The 22,508-nt window shown below is 42.9% G+C and overlaps 1 protein-coding gene across 1 annotated transcript; it reads left to right on the top strand.

Annotated features, from left to right (window-relative positions):
• Nucleotides 1-3,846: 3,846 nt before the first annotated feature.
• On the top strand, nucleotides 3,847-19,081 carry LOC148220224 (arrestin domain-containing protein 3-like). Its single transcript, XM_088155495.1, has 5 exons — nucleotides 3,847-4,078; nucleotides 4,227-4,483; nucleotides 6,411-6,573; nucleotides 7,395-7,549; nucleotides 9,559-19,081. Exons 1-5 carry the CDS (start codon nucleotides 4,063-4,065, stop codon nucleotides 9,613-9,615), a joined length of 648 nt encoding a protein of 215 aa, XP_088011621.1. The 5' UTR covers nucleotides 3,847-4,062; the 3' UTR covers nucleotides 9,616-19,081.
• The last annotated feature ends 3,427 nt before the right edge of the window (nucleotides 19,082-22,508 follow it).

The following is a 22,508-nucleotide window of genomic DNA, read 5'->3' as shown; positions in this document are numbered from 1 at the left end:
TGAAGGAACCTCCAAGACATATACCCAGGGAAAGAAGGATAGCCAGGCTTAGAGGGGCCCTGCCTCTAGCCAGGTAGAGGTTGGGGAAAACCGTGTTTTTTGGACCGTGTGGATTCGTTGGCCTGGCACATCAGAACCACGAAAATATGAGGCCTTGGTTGACACTGGTTCGCAGTGCACATTAATTCCATCGAGGTATGTGGGGGCAGAATCTGTTTCCATCGCTGGCGTGACAGGAGGATCTCAGGATTTTACTTTGATGGAAGCTGAGGTGAGCCTAACTGGAAATGGATGGAAAAAACACCCTATTGTGACTGGCCCAGAGTCCCCACATATTTTGGGCATAGACTTCCTCCAAAGTGGGTATTTCAAAGACCCAAAGGGACTCAGGTGGGCTTTTGGAATAGCTGCTGTAGAGACAGAGGGCATCAAGCAATTGAATACTTTGCCTGGACTGTCAGAGAACCCATCTACAGTAGGACTTGTGAAGGGGGAAGAGCAACAAGTACCAATTGCCACTTCAACAGTGCACCGCAGACAGTACAGAACAACTCGAGATGCTGTGATTCCCATTCATAAGATGATTCGTGAGCTGGAGAGCCAAGGAGTGGCCAGCAAAACCCACTCACCCTTCAACAGCCCCATCTGGCCTGTGAGTAAATCTGAAGGAGAATGGAGATTGACCATGGACTATCGGGCATTGAATGAAGTGACTCCACCACTGAGCGCTGCTGTGCCGGACATGCTGGAACTCCAGTACGAGCTGGAGTCCAAGGCAGCAAAGTGGTACGCCACTATCGATATCGCCAATGCATTTTTCTCCATTCCTCTGGCAGCAGAATGCAGGCCTGATTGCCTTTACATGGAGGGCAGTGCAGTACACCTGGAACCGACTGCCCCAGGGGTGGAAGCACAGTCCTACCATCTGCCATGGACTGATCCAGACTACACTAGAAAAGGATGAGGCTCCAGAACATTTACAATATATTGATGATATCATTGTGTGGGGGAACACAGCAGCAGAAGTGTTCGAGAAAGGAGAGAAAATCATCCAGATTCTCCTGGGAGCTGGTTTTGCCATCAAGAAAAGCAAAGTCAAGGGACCAGCTCGTGAGATCCAGTTCCTGGGAATAAAGTGGCAAGATGGATGACGACAGATTCCTACCGATGCCATCAACAAGATTACAGCAATGTCTCCACTGACCAGTAAAAAGGAAACACAAGCTTTCTTAGGTGCCATAGACTTTTGGAGAATGCACATTCCCGAGTACAGTAAGATTGTGAGCCCTCTTTACCTGGTTACCCACAAGAAGAACGATTTCCACTGGGACCCTGAGCAGCCGCAAGCCTTTGCCCAGATCAAGCAGGAGATTGCTCACGCGGTAGCCCTTGGCCCAGTCAGGACGGGACCAGAGGTGAAGAACGTGCTCTACTCTGCAGCTGGGAGTCATGGTTTGTCCTGGAGCCTGTGGCAGAAGGTGCCTGGGGAGACTCGAGGCCGACCACTGGGATTTTGGAGTCGGAGCTACAGAGGGTCTGACGCCAACTATACCCCAACATAGAAGGAAATTTTAGCAGCCTATGAAGGAGTCCAAGCCGCTTCGGAGGTGAATGGTACAGAAGCACAACTCCTCCTGGCACCCCAACTACCAGTGCTGAGCTGGATGTTCAAAGCAAAGGTTCCCTCCAGCCACCAACGCCACATGGAACAAGTGGATTGCTCTTATAACGCAGCGCGTCCGTATTGGTAAACTGAATCGCCCTGGGATTTTGGAGATAATTACAAACTAGCCTGAAGGTGAAAATTTTGGTCTCACAGATGAAGAAGAACAAGAGCAAGTGACACGTGCTGAAGAAGCCCCACTGTATAACCAACTGCCAGCCCCACACGACAGGTTGCAGAGGTCACTGAAGAAGAAGGTGGATCGAGTCAACTTGCAGAACTCAAAGCCGTTCAACTGGCCCTGGACATTGCTGAAAGAGAGAAGTGGCCAAAACTCTACCTCTACACTGATTCATGGATGGTAGCCAATGCTCTGTGAGGATGGCTGGAGAGGTGGAAGGAGGCTAATTGGCAGCATAGAGGGAAACCAATCTGGGCTGCTGAAGGGTGGAAAGACATCGCTACCAGGGTAGGGAGACTACCTGTGAAAGTCCGCCATGTAGATGCCCATGTCCCCAAGAGTAGAGCTAACGAGGAACACCGAAACAACAAGCAGGTAGATCAGGCTGCACATACAGAGGTGTCAATAATAGATTTAGATTGGCAGTACAAGGGAGAGTTGTTTCTAGCCCGATGGGCCCATGATGCCTCAGGTTATCAGGGCAGAGACGCCACCTATAAGTGGGCACGCGACCGAGGGGTGGATCTAACCATGGCCAGTATTTTTCAAGTTATCCATGACTGTGAGACGTGTGCTGCCATCAGGCAGGCCAAGCGGGTCAAGGCCCTCTGGTATGGGGGACGATGGTCCAAGTACAAGTATGGGGAGGCCTGGCAGATTGACTGCATCACACTGCCCCAGACACGTCAAGGCAAGCGCTATGTACTGACTATGGTAGAAGCCACCACTGGATGGTTGGAGACCTACCCTGTGCCTCATGCCACTGCCCGGAACACCATCCTGGGCCTGGAAAAACAAGTCCTTTGGAGGCATGGTACCCCTGAGAGAATTGAGTCTGACAATGGGACTCATTTCAAGAATAGCCTTATCAACACCTGGGATAGGGAACACGGCATTGAGTGGGTGTACCATATCCCCTACCAGCTGCAGGAAAAGTGGAGAGGTACAATGGACTGTTAAAAACCACCTTGAAACCATTGGGTGGGGGATCTTTCAAAAATTGGGAGCAGCATTTAGCAAAGGCCACCTGGTTAGTTAACACCCGAGGCTCCATCAACCGAGCAGGCCCTGCCTAATCTGACCCCTGCATATAGTAGATGGAGACAAAGTCCCAGTGGTGCATGTCAGAGGTTTGTTAGGGAAGACAGTTTGGATCGATTCTGCTTTGAGTACAGACAAACCCATTCGTGGGGTTGTCTTTGCTCAGGGACCAGGTTGCACACGGTGGATAATGTAGAAAGATGGAACAACACGAGGTGTACCTCAGGGAGATCTGATTGTTGGGTGAGAACCATATGCAAATATCACTGTTTGCTGAGTGTTACTGCTATTATCTGTACATAGTTGTATACCATATATATGTGTGTGCATAAGGTATGTGTGTGCAGAATTAGAAAATATATATATATTCATTTTGGTAATGAGTCGACAATATGGGGATAAGGGGTGGAATGTCCTCGGGTGACTTTGTCATGTTGAATTGTATCCCCATTTGTCTGTTTAGCCCAGAAATAAGTTTTGTACCTTTAAGGCTGGATTTGAGAGTGAAGGAGGGGGGAGGAGAAGTGGTGGAATATCTGAGGCGATTGTTTTCAAAACACGGAGATAGGAGTTCCATCGTCTCCTCTTCCTGGACTGTGTCACCGTGGTGGACAGCGGAGAGAGCTCTCCTTTGCTTTTTGTTAGTTTCTGACTAACTGAAGCAGAGAAGTTCCCCGGAAAGTTTTTTTTTTTTCCTTTTTTCCTGGAATTATTTGAACCTGCTCTGGACTGGGGACCCGGGGGAGCACCAGGAGCTTGCACCTGCGGCCCACCGGGTCTGGCCTGGGCAGCGGCATTTTCCAGCGCCAGAGGGACTGAGAACAGACTGAGCCGAGCTATCACCCACAGGAGAGAGACTTTCTGAATTTGTCACCTCTTCAGAGCAGTCAGAAGTTTTGTTGTTCGGTATTGGGGGGGGGGGTTTGTGCTGGGCAGTGCTGTGCCTGTTGAATAAACAGGTTTTTTCCACTTTTCTCTGAGGAAATTTCTTCCCGAACCAGCTGGGGGAGGGGCCGCTCAGGTCTGCTTCCTGGGGGTGGGGCTTTGGAAGTTATCTCCCAAATTTGTCCTAAACCAGGACAGACTGGGTTTTTTTTGTTTGTTTTTTTTTGATGTGTTGTTTTCCTTTTCCTTTTAGAAGAGCTCATGGGGATCTTGTTTCTATTAGCATCAGTGGATGGATTTTTTTTCAGGTAGAGCAGTGATAGCAGCATCGTTATAACAGTATAAAGAATGTGAAAGTTTGCTTAAGCTGCCTTGTAAATGTAAAGAGAAATTGAAATTCTGGTGTGTTTTGTTGAGGTTTTTTGTTTGTTTTTTTTTTTTTTCTTTTTGTTTCAGGTGAATCAATTCAGATCTTTGCTGAGATTGAGAATTGTTCTTCCCGTATGGTAGTGCCAAAGGCAACCATTTACCAAACGCAGGCATTCTATGCCAAAGGGAAAATGAAGGAAGTCAGACAGCTTGTTGCCAACCTCCGTGGGGAATCCTTGTCATCTGGCAAAACAGAAACCTGGAATGGCAAACAGTTGAAAATTCCACCTGTTTCCCCTTCGATCCTTGACTGTAGTATAATCCGTGTGGAGTATTCACTGATGGTATGTTGGCTAATCTGTTTCACTTGCGAGAGCGAGTAGCTTCCAACATGCCATACAAATTTCTAGCACAGCATTTTGTGATCATTAGTTATGAAAGAAATACATGTTCTGGTATTAGTGTCATGGCAGGAGGTCTGGTAAGTAAATTTAGTTTAAATCATGCAAGTTCTTAAAGCAGCTCTCTGTCAACTAAGCAAGCATTTAATGACTAGACTGCATTTCCATGTGAGGGCTCATGTTAAGACTCTTCTTAACTTGAAGAGCTCATGTCTCCATAGGGGCGTGGGGCCTAAAAGGGGCTATTAGAAACAAACTCCTCATGAAAACTTTCATAGAAAGATAACTGTTATAGTTTAAGTTTGTTAATTTCAATATATAATTTTCTGTTGTGGGATAGAATTAGGAGTAAAAGCAGGGCAGGCCTAAAACTTAAAAGGGTGTGAAAGAAAAACTTTATTAACAACACAAAGAAAGAGAAAAAAAAACAAATTCAGAATAAGATCTTCAGACCACTCCTTCCTCCCCTCTCCCAATATTCTTAACAACAAAACAACATACAAAAAATCCCCACTTCAGTCAGTTCCCAACTTAAATAGTCCTTTTCAGTTCACTTCAGAGAGAGAAGTTTCCTCTTGTCAGGCCATAGGGACTTCTCCACAAGAAGGGAAAAAAACCAGTTTTCTCGTGGCTTCACTTTCACGATTTGCATCCACCCAGGAAAATCTGCAAATCGTGAAACTCCTCCCATCTTCACAGCTTTCCTAAAGCTGTGCTTATGGGCCATGCTAAACTCATGGGGTATTTACTTTTAAGAATGAACTGTTCCAAAACAAAAGTTCTCTTCATCTCTCTTTCTCTCTGTTCATGCTTCATCTCCAGAAACAGAGATCCCCTTTTCTCCTCGGGGCAAAGGATTCTCAACACAGGTGTTTTTGGTCAATGAACTATCAAATGGAACACTCCAACCCCCCATGTTTTTCTCCACGGTTTATAGGAATTTCTTAATGTAGTATAGTCCATCCCTATAGGTTACAAAAGGATTTTCAGCCTAAATTCACAGCATCTCCTCATTCTCCTTCCATCTGGAACCTGACTCCTGCTTCACTGACCTTGGTGTCTTCTCTCTATTCTTTTTCCCTCTCACTCAGGAGAGGATTGAAGGTCTGCAAGTCTTATCTTAGCATTAAAAGAGTTAAGATTTTACACGGGGAATGCCGAAGCTTGCAGCCAGGCCATGCTGGAGCTGTGCCAGGATCTCGGGAGACTCAGGCCGCGCTGGGAGGGCGGGGATGGGGACAGCTGAGATCTCAGTCAGCCTCCCTGGGGCTCAGCTGCGGCACCCACTGGCCATGGCCACCCCTCCTCCCTGCCGGGACATGCCAGCTTTCCAGACAGAGGGCCCGGCTACCTCCCCCCAGGCCGCGTGGGCGGTTGAGCGGGCTCAGCCACCCTTCGGCTGTTCTGAGGCGGCGGCAGGGCTCTGCCGAGCTGCGTTTCCGGGGGAGGGGGGAGAAGGGCGAGCCAAGATTTTAGAAATGGGCCTCTTCCTGCCCATCGGGGCCCCCGGTTGCAAATGGGGCCCAGCGGCCTCCCGAGCCCACCTTGGCCTGGCCCGGGCAAAGGGCCCGGGCCAGGTTAGTGTACCTTGAACGAAGCAGGAAATGAGAGCTTTTTTTTCCGGGTTACCTCCTTCAAAATGTGCTTTCACGGAGCGAACTAACTTTCTCCAATTGGTTTCTCAGGCTGTCAATAACCAAACCAGCCTTCAATTGGTCCCATCAACTCACAGAGGAAGTTCTCATAGAGAAAAAACCTCTGTGAGTCTGCCCTCCCTCAGATGTAACCATCACAATAACTTTGACTAATACTTATGAAATGCTGATAAAACTCCACATTTTAATCATATACTTATTTCATTTTTCTTCAGGTATATGTTGATATTCCAGGAGCTGTGGATTTATTCCTTAACTTACCACTGGTCATTGGTACCATTCCTCTGCATCCATTTGGTAGCAGAACATCAAGTATAAGCAGCCAGGGTAGTATGAACATGAATTGGCTTGGTCTGACTCTGCCTGAAAGACTAGAAGGTAACTTGATAATACAAATCCCAATCAATTTGCTACTGTCTTTTGATTTTTTTGTCTGCTTTATTCATTGCAGTCTTGTTAACAGAGTCAAATTACATCCTTTTATAATAAAGCCCACAGGAAATCTGTTGTGGATGTTTTCTTGCCACCTGCTTGTTCTGCGTAGAGCAAGAGATTTTTTTCCCTCCTTGCCTTTCTGTCTCTAGGACAGGCAGTGAAATCTAGCTTCTATGGAAAGTGGCAGAAATAAAAGCACAGGCTACCATTGTATCTGTGCATAACTTCATTGCATCCACGTCCAGTATCCCAATTGCATCCTTGGTTATAAGGCATTGCAACCCATAATAGCAGTTTCTGAGCTTTCTCATCAGCCTTAGTAGGCAAAGCTTTGTGAAAAGATAATATTTTCTATGGGAGATCTCTCATGGCCAAAGAAAGAATTATGTATTTCCTTCCTTCTCTTTTTGCATATCTAATATCTTGCTTCTTTTAAGTACAAATCCCAGACCTGGAGACTTCTGGAGTACAGAGGACTGCAATGTTCTGTCATTTCTACCTGTGCAGAGATTAAATTATCTTTGGTCTGATTTAAATTTTAAGGGGATAATTAAGCCACAAGAAACAGTGGTCAGTCTGTCTTTGAACATAAGTTTAATATCAGAATAAAACAAAATAGTTTCCCTTTTTTGTTTAACAAATTTTAAGTCATTGTTTATCTGCTGGTGAATCTTTCAGTGGTTGAAGTTTAATATTTATCATGTTGTATATTTTGTCATGCATAAGAACTTGTTGTTTGAACTGTATGTACCTTCTCCCTCCAGCACCTCCTAGCTATGCAGAAGTGGTCACAGGGGAAAACAGACAGTCTGGTCTTGCACCTGTAGCTGCTTTTGATGATTTTCAGAGAGCACTGCAAGGACCATTATTTGCATACATCCAGGAGTTTCGTTTTCTGCCTCCTCCCCTATATTCAGAAGTAGGTATATCTGTTAGACTATGATGATTTATATATTGTTTGTGACTGATTTTTTTTTTGTCTGATGGAATAAGTTTAGAAACCTGTTTCTCCTTCCTAAAATTGGAAGAAACCATTAAAATTATGAACATGGAATAAGTTGGTTTTGAGGAGGATTTTTGTTTGTTTGCAAGATGCAGATCAATTGCATCAAGAGTTTTCCATGCCTGTTTTACAGCATGGGTTACCCTTTTTATAATTTTTTTTTTTTTTAAATTTTACATGAACTCTGCAACCTTAAATTTAAAAGGTGCTCCATGAGGTGCCTTGGCTTCTCCATCATGCTATTTCCTGGAGCTGCCGACCTGGGAGGTAATTTTTCTTGGCAGCACGCTTCCCTAGTCTAATACTTTCTGGAAATTTTCCAAGTGTTGTTTGCCAATTTAGAAACATAAATTTTAAAAATTTGTGTATTAAAAATAAGTTTTCGACTCTTTCACCTCTGCTGCTTCCTAACATTTTATAGCAACCACTAAACTGTTTTGCCTGCATGTGTGTTTAAATTCTGTGAATGTAGGCCTTTTAGAAGTTTCATGTAGAAAAGCAATGTATTGGTATTAATTTATGACTTAAGTTTTCTGAAGTTCACAGTTCTTCAACACTTTTGGCCTTCACAGAACTATAAATGCAGCCACCGAATAACCACGAATGAGATGCAATTTTCAAAGCTTTTCATGTTGTTTTTATTTTCTTTTTCAAGAAAAAGAAGTTATATAGGACAAATGAAAAAAGTGTCCTCAGGCCAAATTTTGTCTGAATTGATCCACTTTAGGAAAATAGCATTATGTAGCACAATTTCACCCCCCCTCCAGGCTTGAAATGCAAAAAAAAAAGGGCTATATGAAGCTAACTGATTCAATGTTGTCTAAAAGATGCAAAGTACGCTTAAACTATTCTTACATCTAGATTTTGAGACCTAAGTTAGCAGGCTTGTACCCTTTATTTCTCCTGTAGAGAGGAAGAAGAGGTAAGGTTTAGAACACATGAATGTTTTGAAACATTCCATAGGATATTTGAGGATTAACTACTTTAATTTAAAAGTAGAATGATTTTTTTATTGATGAATTTCTGCCGTTTCAAGAAAAACTTTGCTTCTCTCAATTAAATATTTCTTAAATTATGTTTCCAGTGATATGTGTCAAGTAATTTTTTTTGTATATATCAGATAATTCAAAATACTTCTGTGTGAGTAAAGGAGAAATTTTTTTTTCATAGCATTTATTCATGCTTCTCCTTAAATTGCCATCAACCTGGAGTTTAAAGTCTTCCACTGGATCTAATATTTTTGTTTATCCAAAGTTTTGTCTAACTAGAAGTTTTTCAATTATTTCAATAACCCTTGGACTGGAAATGCCACATATAATTGTCTTAAACTTGTGAATTTTGTTTTTTATTCTGAGCATTTGATGCTGAAATGCACTGGGTTGTTGTGGTTTTTATTGTGGAGACCCTGAGAGGCATTCCCTAGTTAGGGAGACAGAAGAGGCTTCTCTCACAACAAACCCTGTTCTGTAATGCCAATGTACACCTGTTTTGTCCCCTCAGTCGGCCCCGTGCCCCCTCCCTGTCCCTCAGTCTTTCAGTCACTCCCACTCTATTTCCCCATTGGCTCCCATACCCTAACTCCACCTTTGTACTTGCCCCCATGTCCTCTGATAATTGGTCTCTGATGCTCTCCCTGCCCCTACCACCCATATATTTGAACCTAGGCCCTCACCACGAGGCTCGCCTTTGCCTCTGACCCTACACTATCCATGCGTGTGACTGAAATAAACATCTCTGTGAACCCATACAAAGGCCCTTCCTGCCTCTTTACCTTTGACCATATTAACAGCTGTCCAGGCCACAACATTTTATTTTGGTTTTGGTTTCTTTTTTTTTTTTTTTTTGGAAGGGGAGGGGGTTATTTGGTCAATAGTTTGGTTGGTTTTTTGTTGTTTTGGGTTTTTTTTTCTTTTTCTTTTGGTTAGATTGATCCAAACCCAGATCAGCCCACAGATGAGATACCGTCTTGCCCCTCTCGTTGAAGGAATCCATAAAAAGCTGACTTGACTTGGGTTTTGAATCACACCTTCTGTGTTGAAGATCAAGGTGTCATAGTGGAGACTTGCTTTTAAAGGAAATGGTATTGCTCTTGCCTGTATGGTGAATAAATGAAAAGAACCTGTGATCATGCTTTGACACCTACAGCACATCGTAGGACTGCTCCACATGCTTGAAAACCTGTGTGGCACATACTAGGAGCAGCCTTATTAGCATGCAGTCAGGTGTTTCAAAACACTCAAACTATATTGTAAGAGAGGAATGGTTTATTTCTATGATTCTATGAAAATTTGCACATGCTTATTACTTATGTTATGCAGTTAAGTGTCGCTACAACTTATTCTCATTTGTGATGGACTGTTGTTACCACCATCCCCCCCCAATTGCTTGTGATCTGCACAACAAGGAACAAAAGACAGCTTTGCCCAAAAAAAAAAAAAAAAAAAAAGAAAAAAGAAGAGATGAAGGCTGACAAATGCCCTGGCTTTTCCTTTTCTTTTAATTTGATGCAGCCTGGACTTTACCTTCATATGCACATGCTCAGAATTGTCCCAGTAGGCTGATCCTGTATCACCTCTTCGACTTTGATCCCATTGTGGATTTATTTACAAACATTACATGCCTTCAAAGTCAATCCTTGCTGTATGTTTTGCAGCCAATTGTAGTAGACAAGCAACAGATAGGTGGGGGAATAGATAACAGAAAGAAACTAATGAGACGTGATCAAGATTGTATATCTTCTTGATTTCTTAAAAGAATTCGTTGCCTTTCTGCTTTTATTGCAAAGCAGTGTTTTGTTACAAACTGCCTGAAGATCATTTAATCTCAGATGAAATCATCACTTGCCAAACTGTTAGAATGCTATTTGTTTTGTTATGTCGCACTGTTATTTATATTTGTGTTTTGGTTTTGTTCTTTGAGGGGGATTTTCTTACAAAGTGAAAGCAGCACCAGCAGACACTAGCAAAGTGTGAAAAGGGGACAATCATATGCTGTCCAGGGTTCACGGGCAGCGTTATCTTAACTATTAGGGATGGGAAAGGAGAAGGTTTGTTGGTTGGTTTGTGTTTGGTTTTATTTAAATAATATGTAGTTACCTAATCATCAGAAATTTATATATAAAATGAGTCTCCAGTAGAAAGTGTATTTCAGATTGCAAGAAAAAATTGAACTATGGCAACTAAGCAGCAGCTCGGTTTGCCCATTTGGTATTATCTTCAGGGTTTATGATACTCTGTCACAGAATCATAGAACACCAGATTGGAAGGGAGCTCAAGGATTATCTGGTCCAACCTTTCTTGGCAAAAGCATGGTCTAGACAAGATGACCTAGTACACCTAAAAAGTGTCCAGTGTTGGGGAATCTGCCACTTCCCTGGGGAGATTATTCCAATGGCTGATTGTTCTCATTGTGAAAAATTGTTCTCTTGTGTCCAATTGGAATCTCCTGAGGAGTAACTTGTACCTATTACCCCTTGTCTTTTCCATGTGATTCCCTGTAAAAAAGAAGGCTCCGTTTTCTTTTTAGCCACCCTTTAAATACTGGAACATGGTGATAAGGTCTCCCCTTAGCCTTCTTTTCTCAAGGCTGAACAAACTCAGTTCTCTCAGCCTTTCTTCACATGGCACCTTCCCAGACCTTGAATCATCTTTGTGGCCCTTCTCTGGACCCTCTCCAGCCTGCCCACATCTTCTTTTGTATATCAGGGACCAAAAGTGATCACAGTATTCCAAGTCTGGCCTGACAAGGCACTGAGTAGAGTGGGAGAATGGCTTTTTTATCTCTGCTGGTGGTGCCCTTGTTGATGCAACCCAGTACCCTGTTGGCTCTCTGCCACAGCAGCTCACTGTTCGCTCATATTCAGCTTCTTGTCCACCAGGATCCCTGGGGCCCTTTCCACAGAACATCTCCCCAGAGGGATAGATCCCAGCCTATGCTGCATTCCTGGATGATGTTTTCCAGGTGCAAGATGTTTGTTTTTGTTGAACTTCATAAGGTTCTTGTTAGCCCACTCTTCCAGCCTATCCAGGTCTTCCTTCAGGGTGGATCTTTCTTCCAAAGTGTCCGCTTCCCCACTCAGCTTGGTATCTTGGCACACTTCATCGGGGTACACTTGATTCCATCATCCAGATTACTTATGAAGATAATAAACAGCATTGGGCCCAATATTGATCCCTGGGGGACCCCACTTGCACAGATTTCCAGTTTGAAAAGGAGCTATTTACCACCACCTTCTAGGTGTGGCCTGTCAGCCAGTTCCCCCCCCCCTGCACAGACCACTTGTCTAGACCATAACACATTAGTCTCTGTAGGAGGAGGCTGTGGGAAACAGCATCGAAAGCCTTGGAGAAATCCATGTAGACAGTGTCCACTGCTTACCCCACATAACCAAGCTAGTTACTTAGTCATAGAAGGTGATCAGGTTTGTTAAGCATAATTTGCCCTTGGTGAGTCCATGCTGGCTTTTCCCAATCCCATGCTTCATTTGACTTCTGATAGACCCAAGGAAGATTTGTTCAATAACTTTCCCAGAGACTGAATAAGACTGATGGACCTATAATCTCTGTGATCCTCTTTTAATCCCTTCTTGTAGATGGGGGTGATATTAGCCGCCTTCCAATCTCCTGGGCAGTCCCTCGATCTCTGTGACTTCTCAGAGGTTATGGAGAACAGCCTTGCAATGATGTCAGCCAACTATCTTAACACCCTTGGGTGGATAGTGTTAGGGTCCATAGATTTGTTGGGGTCAAGCTCCTGTAACAGCTCACATGCCAACTCTTTCTTCATTGACAGTAGGTCTGTGTTTGCATCAACCTGTATTTTTGTTTCCAAGGCCTGGGGCCCAGCAGTGCTGGGTGAAGAACACAGAGGAGAAGAAAGTGTTGAGAACCTCTAGCCTTTTCAGCATTGTTGGTGACTGATTAATCTCTCCTGTTTAACATCAGGTCCATATTTTCCTTCTGTTTCTTACTGTTTACATACACAAAGAACCCTTTCTTTGGGTTTTTGACATCTCTGAACAATTTCAATTTGGGCTGAACTTTTGCTTTTCTAACTGCTTCTCTGCATGCCCTGGCAGTGCCTTTGTAGTATTCAGTAGGTCTGCTTTTCCATCTCTGGTATGCTTCTTTTGGTTTTGAGCAGACTCAGAGGCTTGCAGTTAAGCCAGGGGGGGGTCTCTTGCTCTGCCTATTTCTTTTACTTTTAAAGGCAACGAATTGCTTTTGTGCCTCCAGGAAAGTGTTCTTGGAAAAACTCCCAGCCCTCACTAGCACCTTTATCCTCTGTGGAAGCTTCCCATGGAATCCCTCCCAACTGAGCTCTGAGCAAGCTGAAGTTTGCTCTTCTAAAATCTAAAACCTTTGTCTTAATACTAACCTTTAGCATGCTCAGCTGGCTCTCCAATTCCACAATATTGTGATCACTGCAGCGAAGGTTATCACTAAAAGATATTACAAAGCAGGTTTGCTTGGTTTGTGAGAAGCAAGTCCAGCAGCAGCATTTCTGCTTGGTGCATCTAACATTTGTATGAGGAAGCAGTCCTCTACGTATTCCAGGAACTTGATGGCTGATATATGAGCTGCTGTACTGTTCTTCCAACAAATGTCTGGGTAGTTGAAGTCATCCATGAGAACCAGGTTCTGTTCACCTGAAGCTTGTTTAAGGGACCCAAATATTGCTCCATTGGCCTTATCATCTTGGTTTGGAGGTCGGTAGAGTAAAACTATTATAAAACTGGGCCAGAGTATCAGTGTTATCAGCCATACTCAAATTAGTTTGCTGAGAATTGCTCTGATCGCTCCTGGGCAAGTCCCGAGAGCTTTAAAACAAACAATTTATAACAAAAAATTTCCATTTTAGGGCCAGTTCTCTTCAACATCTTCATAAACGACTTGGATGCAGGACTCGAAGGTATACTAAGTTTGCTGACGATAATAAAATGGGAAGAGCTGTTGACTCCCTCAAAGGCAGAGAGGCCCTACAGAGAGACCTTGAAAAATGAGAGGGCTGGGCAATCACCAACCGTATGAAGTTCAACAAAGGCAAGTGCCAGATTCTGCACCTGGGATGGGGCAACCCTGGATGTATGGACAGACTGGGGAACAAGAAGCTGGAGATCAATGCTGCAGAAAGGGAACTGGGGGTCCTGGTCGATGCCAAGTTAAATATGAGTCAGAAGTGCCCTGGCAGCCAGGAGGGCCAACCGTGTCCTGGGATGCATCAAGCACAGCATCGCCAACCAGTCAAGGGAGGTGCTTGTCCCACTCTGCTCCGCACTGGTGCGGCCTCACCTCGAGTCCTGGGTGCAGTTTTGGGTGCCACCAATATAAGAAGGATATAAATCTATTAGAGAGCTTACAAAGGAGGGCTGCAAAGATAGTGAAAGGTCTAGAGGAGAAGCTGTATGAGGAGTGGCTGAGGTCACTTGGTTTGTTCAGCCTGGAGGAGACTGAAGGGAGACCTCATTACAGTCTACAGCTTCCTCATGAGGGCAAGTGGAGGGGCAGGCACTGATGCCGATCTCTTCTCTCTGGTGACCAGCCACAGGACCCAAGGGAAGGGCCTGAAGTTGTATCAGGGGAGGTTTAGGTTGGATATTAGGAAAAGGTTCTTCACGCAGAGGGTGGTTGGGCACTGGAACGGGCTCCCCAGGGAAGTGGTCACAGCACTAAGCCTGACAGATCTCAAGAAGTGTTTGGATGATGCTCTCAGGCACAGGGTGTGATTCTTGGGACTGTCCTGTGCAGGGCCAGGAGTTGGACTTTGATGATCCTTGTGGGTCCCTTCCAACTCAAGATATTCTATGATTTTATGAAACAAACAAAAAATCCAACAACTTTAACCATACATTCATCTAGAATGCGAGAAATTATATAGAAAAAGCACTGACTCCTTGAACGTATTCTAAAGAAGAAATGAATGATGGAGCTATTAGATATGATCAGTGTTTTTATGCTAGAGATTTGTAAGTGTAAATTTTCTTTTCAGAAATCATGTAAAAAAAAATAAAACCAACCAACCAACAACAACAAAAAACCCCACCCAAACCCAAAAACCAGCAACAAAACTATGGTCTGAGACATGTCTGATGTTGACTATTTAAAAACTAATTCATCATGTGAATCTTTGTACAATGAAACGGCTCAGAAGGGAGGGGAGGGAAAGCTGGTGTTCCTCTATTGTGCTCATTCTTAGAGTTATGCCTTATTTTTAAGGCTTCATAAATATAATAAAATAGACTTTTCCATAAGTGGCCTTTATGAGAACATGAAAGATATTTTATGTTCCAAAAATGATGACAGGGTGATTAAATGAGAGTCATGTCTTAAGTGATTCAGTTCAGATGTTTGGGCTTTGATAAGAAAGAATTGGAAATTGGGTGATGTCTTATGCTGCCATTTTTGTGACTGTCCTTTCCTTCAATCCTTTCCAACCAGACAAAATTATACAAGTTAAAATTGTTGGCATAAAAGGGCATTTGATGATTTTACTTTTTTTTTTTTTTTTTTTTTTTTTTGTTATCAGACTAGGGAACAATTGTTGATATACATAGCATTGAAGCACTTATCCCAGTATATTGGAAAAACTATATATGAAGCAAAATTGACCAATGTTGTCATATTTGATGTTGCATCACAGGCTGTGATCAGAGTGAAAAATTCTAAAACCTTATCAAATAAAGATTTCCCACTTAAACTTTATTAGTTGTTCAGAGGCATTATAGGTTCATAGTTGTAGCCCAATATCTGATATAGAATCTTGATCTGAATTAAGAAAAAGTAAAATCCAAGCATTAGAGAAACAAAGTGCAATATTAAATGTTTGCTTTATAGATTCTATTCTATGACTGGGTTTTGGTTGGGGTTTTTGTTTGTTTTTTTTTGGTTGTGTTTCTTTTTTAAATTAACGTTTGGTGCTGAATATGTCCTTATGGACTTTGTTTTAAGATAACTATGTGGAAAACAAATTTTTTCTATTGTTCTTCCTTGTGAAAAAGAAACTTTAAAAATTTTGTTTAAATGCTTTAAAAAGCTTTAATTGTGATCTGTAAGAGTGTTTGTGACTTAAACATGTGTCGTTGTGTAAAATAACAGCCATAAGGATCAAATTACTATCAGAAATGCATATGATATGTATCAACTACATAGGGAAAAACTATTTCTGGAGCTACACCACTGATTAGTACAAGAGCTGAGTTTCAGCACCTTCAGTTCCTTTGTCTTGTTTATATCAATGGTTTCCTAGGGCTAGGTTTCAGCTGGGAAGCTATAATACAATCTCCTAAACTTAGAAAATACCAATAAATTACAGGATATGAATGTTTTTTCAGGACACTGCTTAAAAATTACTGTAACTCGTGACCTCTGTACAAGTTATTTAGTGTTTTCCAGTACATATGGTGGGGGCAGGGATTGCACATTTTTGTAGGGGTGGGAGGAAACTGGGGAAGGGAAATTACTTTAAAAGCCAGATAACTCGGTGAGTTTCAGTTGGGATCTGAAGGTTGGTTTGTTGAACTGGGGTCAATAAGGTGTGTCTTGCTATTTACTTAGAAGTCTAATGTTACCAGATGTTGAAAATCACTATCTGTGATTTGTGTTTTGGTCAGTAGAGCTTTGCAAGGTATTAATACCGCTCCTCAACATTCCAGAAATGAAGCACTGCCGTAGCATCTTGTTTCTGTATACTGCACACAGCTGAACCTCTGAAAGAATGGACTATCATCATTGTTTGATATCAAAGCGTCTTTTGACCTAAGGCAAGGTTCACTAGGCTAGCAGCCGGGACTCGGGAGTCCAATAAATGCTGTTCCTGACTGTTGGTGTTAAAGGTACCAAAGACCACTAAATGATCATGGTATTGTTACAGGAGGTTTTATGGTGTATGCTACTAACATAGACAACCCAAACATTGGATCTAACTCCTTGTATAATGCAAACAGTAGACTTCCTAAATGCGTGAATTATTGTGTCAAATAAAGCATTTTTATTTAACTTTGAATTTGTAACTGCCAACTAGGGAGAATCCAGAAAGATCTTTGGGTTTGTTTGGTTTTTTCCCCCATTAATAACACTGTGAATCATTTGTGCCTGAGTTTTGATTGAAACCAATAGGAAATATAAAAAATAAGGTTGTCTCTCATTATGATTAATAGACTCCAGAACTCCTTTATAACTGAGTGACAATGATTAGAATATTTTTTTTCTAATAACAGCACAACCCTTTTTAATAACTAAAGTTTCTAATCCTACGTGGCAATGTCAGAATTTAAATTATCATCAGTTCATTTAAGGGACAGACACTTTGAGCATTTTTCTGCAACATTTTCTTGAAATTGCCTTTTTAGACCACAACCACTTCTCATGATTTTTTTTCTACCTTTAGGTTTATTGCTAGTGATGCCTTGAAGACCTAGAAATAAAACAACACGCTTTCGAGACAATATTAGTATAGGAGGCAATATGAAGGCTGGTCTTTACTGGAGGGCTCCAGGGGCAGATATGGAAAAATGCCCTACCCCCATGGGGTGAATATAGTTTTATAAGCTTGGCAGATTAGCATAATTGACAAGAATCCCAAATTAGAAGCACAAGTGATGAAGTAACTCCCCCCTTTTGGTTCCACCTCTTCTGTAGCCCCCCTTTAGATAGGAACTAAACTTTGTTTATGAAAATGTGTCTCAAAGAGCTGGTTTCAACCTTGGCTCCCAGGAAGAACTAAGACAGGATAGGGTCCTTGGACCCCTGGGTTTTGGAGCCTCTGGAATGTCTTTTGTCTTTCTGCCTATCAGGGTAGGGAAAAGTACTGGAGCGAGCTAGGAACTATATAACTGTACAACAATAGTCTACAGAGCTATGAATATATATATATATATATATATGAAGGAAATATAAAAGCAAAAATCATTCTGGCAACACTAGCATTAATAAAAAATTGGAAATTACCAGTTTTATTCTTTGAGATATGGAGAGTTCATTTAAAAAAAAACCCAAATGTTTTGTATTTCTGAATATTAAAATACCTGTGCATGCATACAAATCTGTGCTATACCAGGATATAAAACTAATTACTCTTTTATATCAACTATCCATAAAAAAATATGAAGGGGTGATGAATCAGGAAATTCCAATATCTGAGAGATATTAGGCAACATTGCAAAACTGATCTCTTTTTTTCCAGTTGTCTTGTTAAAATAACACTTATTAATCCCTTTTTAAATTTAAGCCTTTCATGTTTGAGGAAAATCAGCCAGTAATTTACCGTAAACTACAGCTACCTTAGTTTTTTGCAGGACAGCAGCACTCACAAAAGTTCAGCCACAGAATCAAAGAACATTCTTCAGAACAGATAGAGTAAACTTGGCTTTTGTCCAGTAATGAACTTTCTACAGGGACACTTCTTTGCTAATGTGAATGCTGCTGATTTGAACCGAATCCTGTGAATCAAATTATATGGCTATATGCAGCTGCAAAGAGTCAAGCGTCCAATGTGATTTTTCAGTAGGCTTCTGTTAGAAGATGACAGCTGCTCCTAGGAATATTGATTTGACTGGAGAGTCCAGCCTGACTCAGTCTAGTCGTAGACTTTCCACATTCCATTAATTTTGAGCACAGTCTTCTTCAGAGACTCTCAGACATTTAAGAGATGCCAAGGACTTATACTTGCATGACAGTTAAATTTTTTTTTTTTCTAGTGAAAGCAATGTACAAAGACATCATCAGGTGTGTTTCAACTGCCCTCTGAACGATATTCTTGAAATAGGAAAAAAGTAATCTATTTGTTCTCTAAGTAATCGTTCACTCCTTGTCAGCTGCAGCTTGCTCTTTTTAGAGCTACATCTCCATATCTCCTGACCTAGTAGTAGCCTCTGAATAGAGGCTAGATGATGCTGTAACATACAAGTTGAATAGTGTACCTCTAATCCAGTTCAAAACATGAAATATTTGAAATTTAGAAGGACATTGTATTTTTAGTTTGTTTCAAGCACCTTGCTATAAATGTCACATTTGGATGAAAGACAATAACTTACAACAGGAAAGGTGAGAGTGTGTAATTTTTAAGGGAGTAGAAATATACAATCACAAAAAACCAAACCAACCCCAAGCTCATATCCAGGAACTAATATTGAAGTGCAAAACCAGGTATTAAGCATTAAGTTTGCATCTTCGGCAGTAGAGTCTGATCCCTGATACAAAAAAACCAAAAATCTAAGATGGTGAATCACGACATGTGACAGCACTGAGGTCTGCCATGAAATCCCTCTACAGGTTCCCACTAAGGACAACAGAGGGAATTATGAAGTGACAGATGATTCCCCTCTTGTCCCTGTGCATCAGACTATTCTAAAGTATGTCTTTGACATGCCTTCTCTTCAACAAATGTTGGGAATGGGAGAAGTCAGAACCTCTTAGCTGTTCATTGATTTAATAAATGTTCTGTCTAAAATGATTTTATGAGTGGGATGTCATTCAGTCTTTCTCAAAAGAGATATGGCACTTGTTTTCAACTGAATAAAATGGGAAAACATAAGAGGAAGGAAAAATCACTACAAAATCTAATAAATTTTTATTTTTATCTGAAAAGTAGTGCAATTACCTAAATATAAACAATCTCTTAGTGTCATCAAATTGCCTAGAATCCAAACTAAACTTCTCACTAGAGCTGGCCATATTAATGTTCAAGGCAAATTTGTCATGCTTGACCATCAGTCAGCAAACAGAATGTAATAGATTTTTCCATGTTTCATTCAGCTCTGTAGAAGATATAAACCATTTACTGGGTAATGATTTTTTTTTAAGCTTTTACTACTTGCATCCTAGTTTTAGGGCCAACTCTAAATCAGTTGCAGTCTGTATGGTTAACCAGTCCATTTTTATTGGTTAACATTGCGAAGTTCAGAAAACAGATCGCCATAACATATCAAAGTGTGCCGAGGAAGGTTATGGAGCAGATCATCTTGAGTGCGATCACACGGCACATACAGGACAACCAGGGAATGAGGCCCAGCCAGCATAAGTTTAGGAAAGACAAGTCCTGCTCGGCTAACCTGATCTCCTTCTATGACCAGGCGACGTGCCTAGTGAATGAAGGAAAGGCTATGGATATTGTCTATCTGGACTTTAGTGAAGCCTTTGACACTGTCTCCCGCAGCATCCTCCTGGAGAAACTGGCTGCTCATGGATTGGATGGGTGCACTCTGCTGGCTGGATGGCAGGGCCCAAAGAATTATGGTGAATGGAGTTGCATCCAGTTGGCGGCCAGTCACACATGGTGTTCCCCAGGGCTCAGTATTGGGGCAAATTCTGTTTAATATCTTTATCAGTGATCTGGATGAGGGGATTGAGTGCACCCTCGGTAAGTTTTCAGATGACACCTAGCTGGGAGCTGGGTGGGAGGGCTAATCTGCTTGAAGGTAGTAGGAAGGCTCTGCAAAAGGGAGCTGGACAGACTGGATTGATGGACCAAGGACAATTGTATGAAATTCAACAAGACCAAGTGCTGGGTCCTGCAATGGGGTCATAATAACCCCATGCATTATCTTTGTGGCCCTCCTGTTGTACAGAAAATCACGCTATGAAAAGCCAGTGTCCGTAAAGGAGGCAGATGAGTCTTGCAACTTTGTTTGAATAAAGGGAGAGAGTCCACTGGGGCACATGCCCACAGGTGTCTTGGTTTGAAAGACAGGTATGGTCTAAGGAAAGGCAGGAGCCCCTTTTCTGCGATGCAGAGTGCAACCCCCCTCCCTTTTAATTATTTTAGGTCCAATTCAGACACCTTCAGGCAGGAGATATGGGGATAAGAATAACAGTTCTTTACTGGTATCTAACAAAGCAGAAAAACAACAACAGCTATAAAAATTGGCAACAGAAACAGTCTAGCTCCGCTCCAGTCTCTTTTGGCTGCAGGCCGTTTCCCTGTGCTGTTACCGGTGCTGTGGGGGCAGGGCAGGTCCCGCGCAGTTGAAGAGGGCTGGGTGATGGTGGCCGCGGCCCAGGGGTGAGCGGGGATGGGGAAAGTTACTCCTCCCTCACGGTGTTGGTCGTGGTGCTCAGCAGAGTGTCCGGAGGTAGTAGGGTGAGCTAGGAGAGCAGCAGAGCGATGTCCAAAGGCAGGGAGCGTGGATCTCAGTGCTGGGATGGCAGGGGAAGATGCCAGAGCAGAGCCCAGGTTGTCTTCCCACTCCACGAGCCAAGCGAGAGAGTGAGAGCCCAGCTCCAGACCCCCCCGTCCAACCTTTCCTTTTCCGGTTCCCCCCCCCTCCCTTTCCAGCCACCCCCCTACGAGAGAACATTATCTGTCGTTTTAAGGTGTAGCCACAATTACTTAGCATAACAATGGGAGAAATTCCACAGAAAGAAAAGCGAAGCATTCAACCCCCAACATTATCCACCCCTGAATTTCTCCCATACTAATATGCTATATTAAATTAAATTGTTACGTTATATATACATACATGCAGTTAGAGACATAGGCACAGTACTATAGGTATTTCACCCTAAAACAAGGTTTTCTTGGGGTATGCATCTGGTCTCTTCATTCTTTTGCATCACCCACCAGGTGCAACCTGGTCCTTGAGCGAATACAACTCCATGGATGGGATTGTCTTTGCTGGAGGCAGGATTTACCCAAACAGTTTTTCTTAGCATACTTCTTATGTGTACCACTGGAACCTTATCTCCATTCGATATTCCCAAGGGCTCAGATTGGGCAGGGCCTGCTCGGTTAGTGGAACCTCGGGTGTTCACTAACCAGGTGGCCTTTGGTAGATTAATCTTCCAGTTCTTGAAAGTTCCCCCACCCAGTGCCTTCAAGGTGGTTTTAAGCAGGCCATTGCACCGTTCAACTTTCCCTGCAGCTGGTGCATGGTAGGGGATATGGTACACCTACTTAATGCCGTGTTTTCTAGCCCAGGTGTTTATAAGGCTGTTTTTGAAATGAGTCCCATTGTCTGACTCAATTCTCTTAGGGGTACCATGCCTCCAAAGAACTTGTTTTTCTAGGCCCAGGATGGTGTTTTGAGCAGTGGCATGAGGCACAGGGTAGGTCTCCAACCATCCAGTGGTGGCTTTCACCATGGTCAGTACATAGTGCTTGCCCTGGCGGGTTTGAGGCAGTGTGATGTAGTCAATCTGCCAGGCCTCTCCATACTTATATTTGGACCATCGCCCCCTATACCAGAGGGGCTTCACCCGTTTGGCTTGCTTGATGGCAGCGCATGTCTCACAGTCATGGATAACTTGAGAAATACTGTCCATGGTTAGATCCACCCCTCGGTCTCGTGCCCACTTATATGTGGCATTTCTGCCCTGATGACCTGAGGCATCATGGGCCTATCGAGCCAGGAACAACTCTCCCTTGTGCTGCCAGTTTAAATCTATCTGCGACACTTCTATTTGTGCAGCCTGATTTACCTGCTCATTGTGTCGGTGTTCCTCATTAGCCCGACTCTTGGGGACATGGGCATCTACGTGACGGACTTTCACAGGCAACTTTTCTACCCGGGTGGCAATGTTTTTTCATTCATTGGCAGCCCAGATTGGTTTTCCTCTACGTTGCCAGTTAGCCTTTTTTCACCTTTCCAGCCATCCTCACAGAGCATTGGCTACCATCCATGAATCAGTGTAAAGGTAGAGTTTTGGCCACTTCTCTCTTTCAGCAATGTCCAGGGCCAGCTGAACAGCTTTGAGTTTAGCAAGTTGACTCGATCCACCTTCTCCTTCGGTAGCTTGTGCAACCTGTCGTGTGGGGCTCCATACGGCTGCTTTCCACTTCCGGTTTATCCTCACGATGCGGCAGGAACCATCAGTGAAAAGAGCATAGCATGTTTCATCTGCTGGCAGTTGGTTATATGGTGGGGCTTTTTTGGCCCGGGTCA

Source organism: Sturnus vulgaris, chromosome W, assembly GCF_052056855.1.
Source record: "Sturnus vulgaris isolate bStuVul1 chromosome W, bStuVul1.hap1, whole genome shotgun sequence".
Taxonomy (NCBI): Eukaryota; Metazoa; Chordata; class Aves; order Passeriformes; family Sturnidae; genus Sturnus; species Sturnus vulgaris.
The sequence above is the reverse complement of the archived record's forward strand: the minus strand, read 5'-3'. Positions and strand labels throughout refer to the sequence as shown.

Excerpts from the sequence above, each read along its gene's own strand:
- LOC148220224 (XM_088155495.1), top strand. Across the intron at positions 4,484-6,410 it reads GTGTGGAGTATTCACTGATG|GTATATGTTGATATTCCAGG; the intron begins GTATGTTGGCTA and ends ATTTTTCTTCAG. Across the intron at positions 7,550-9,558 it reads CTCCTCCCCTATATTCAGAA|ATTGATCCAAACCCAGATCA; the intron begins GTAGGTATATCT and ends TCTTTTGGTTAG.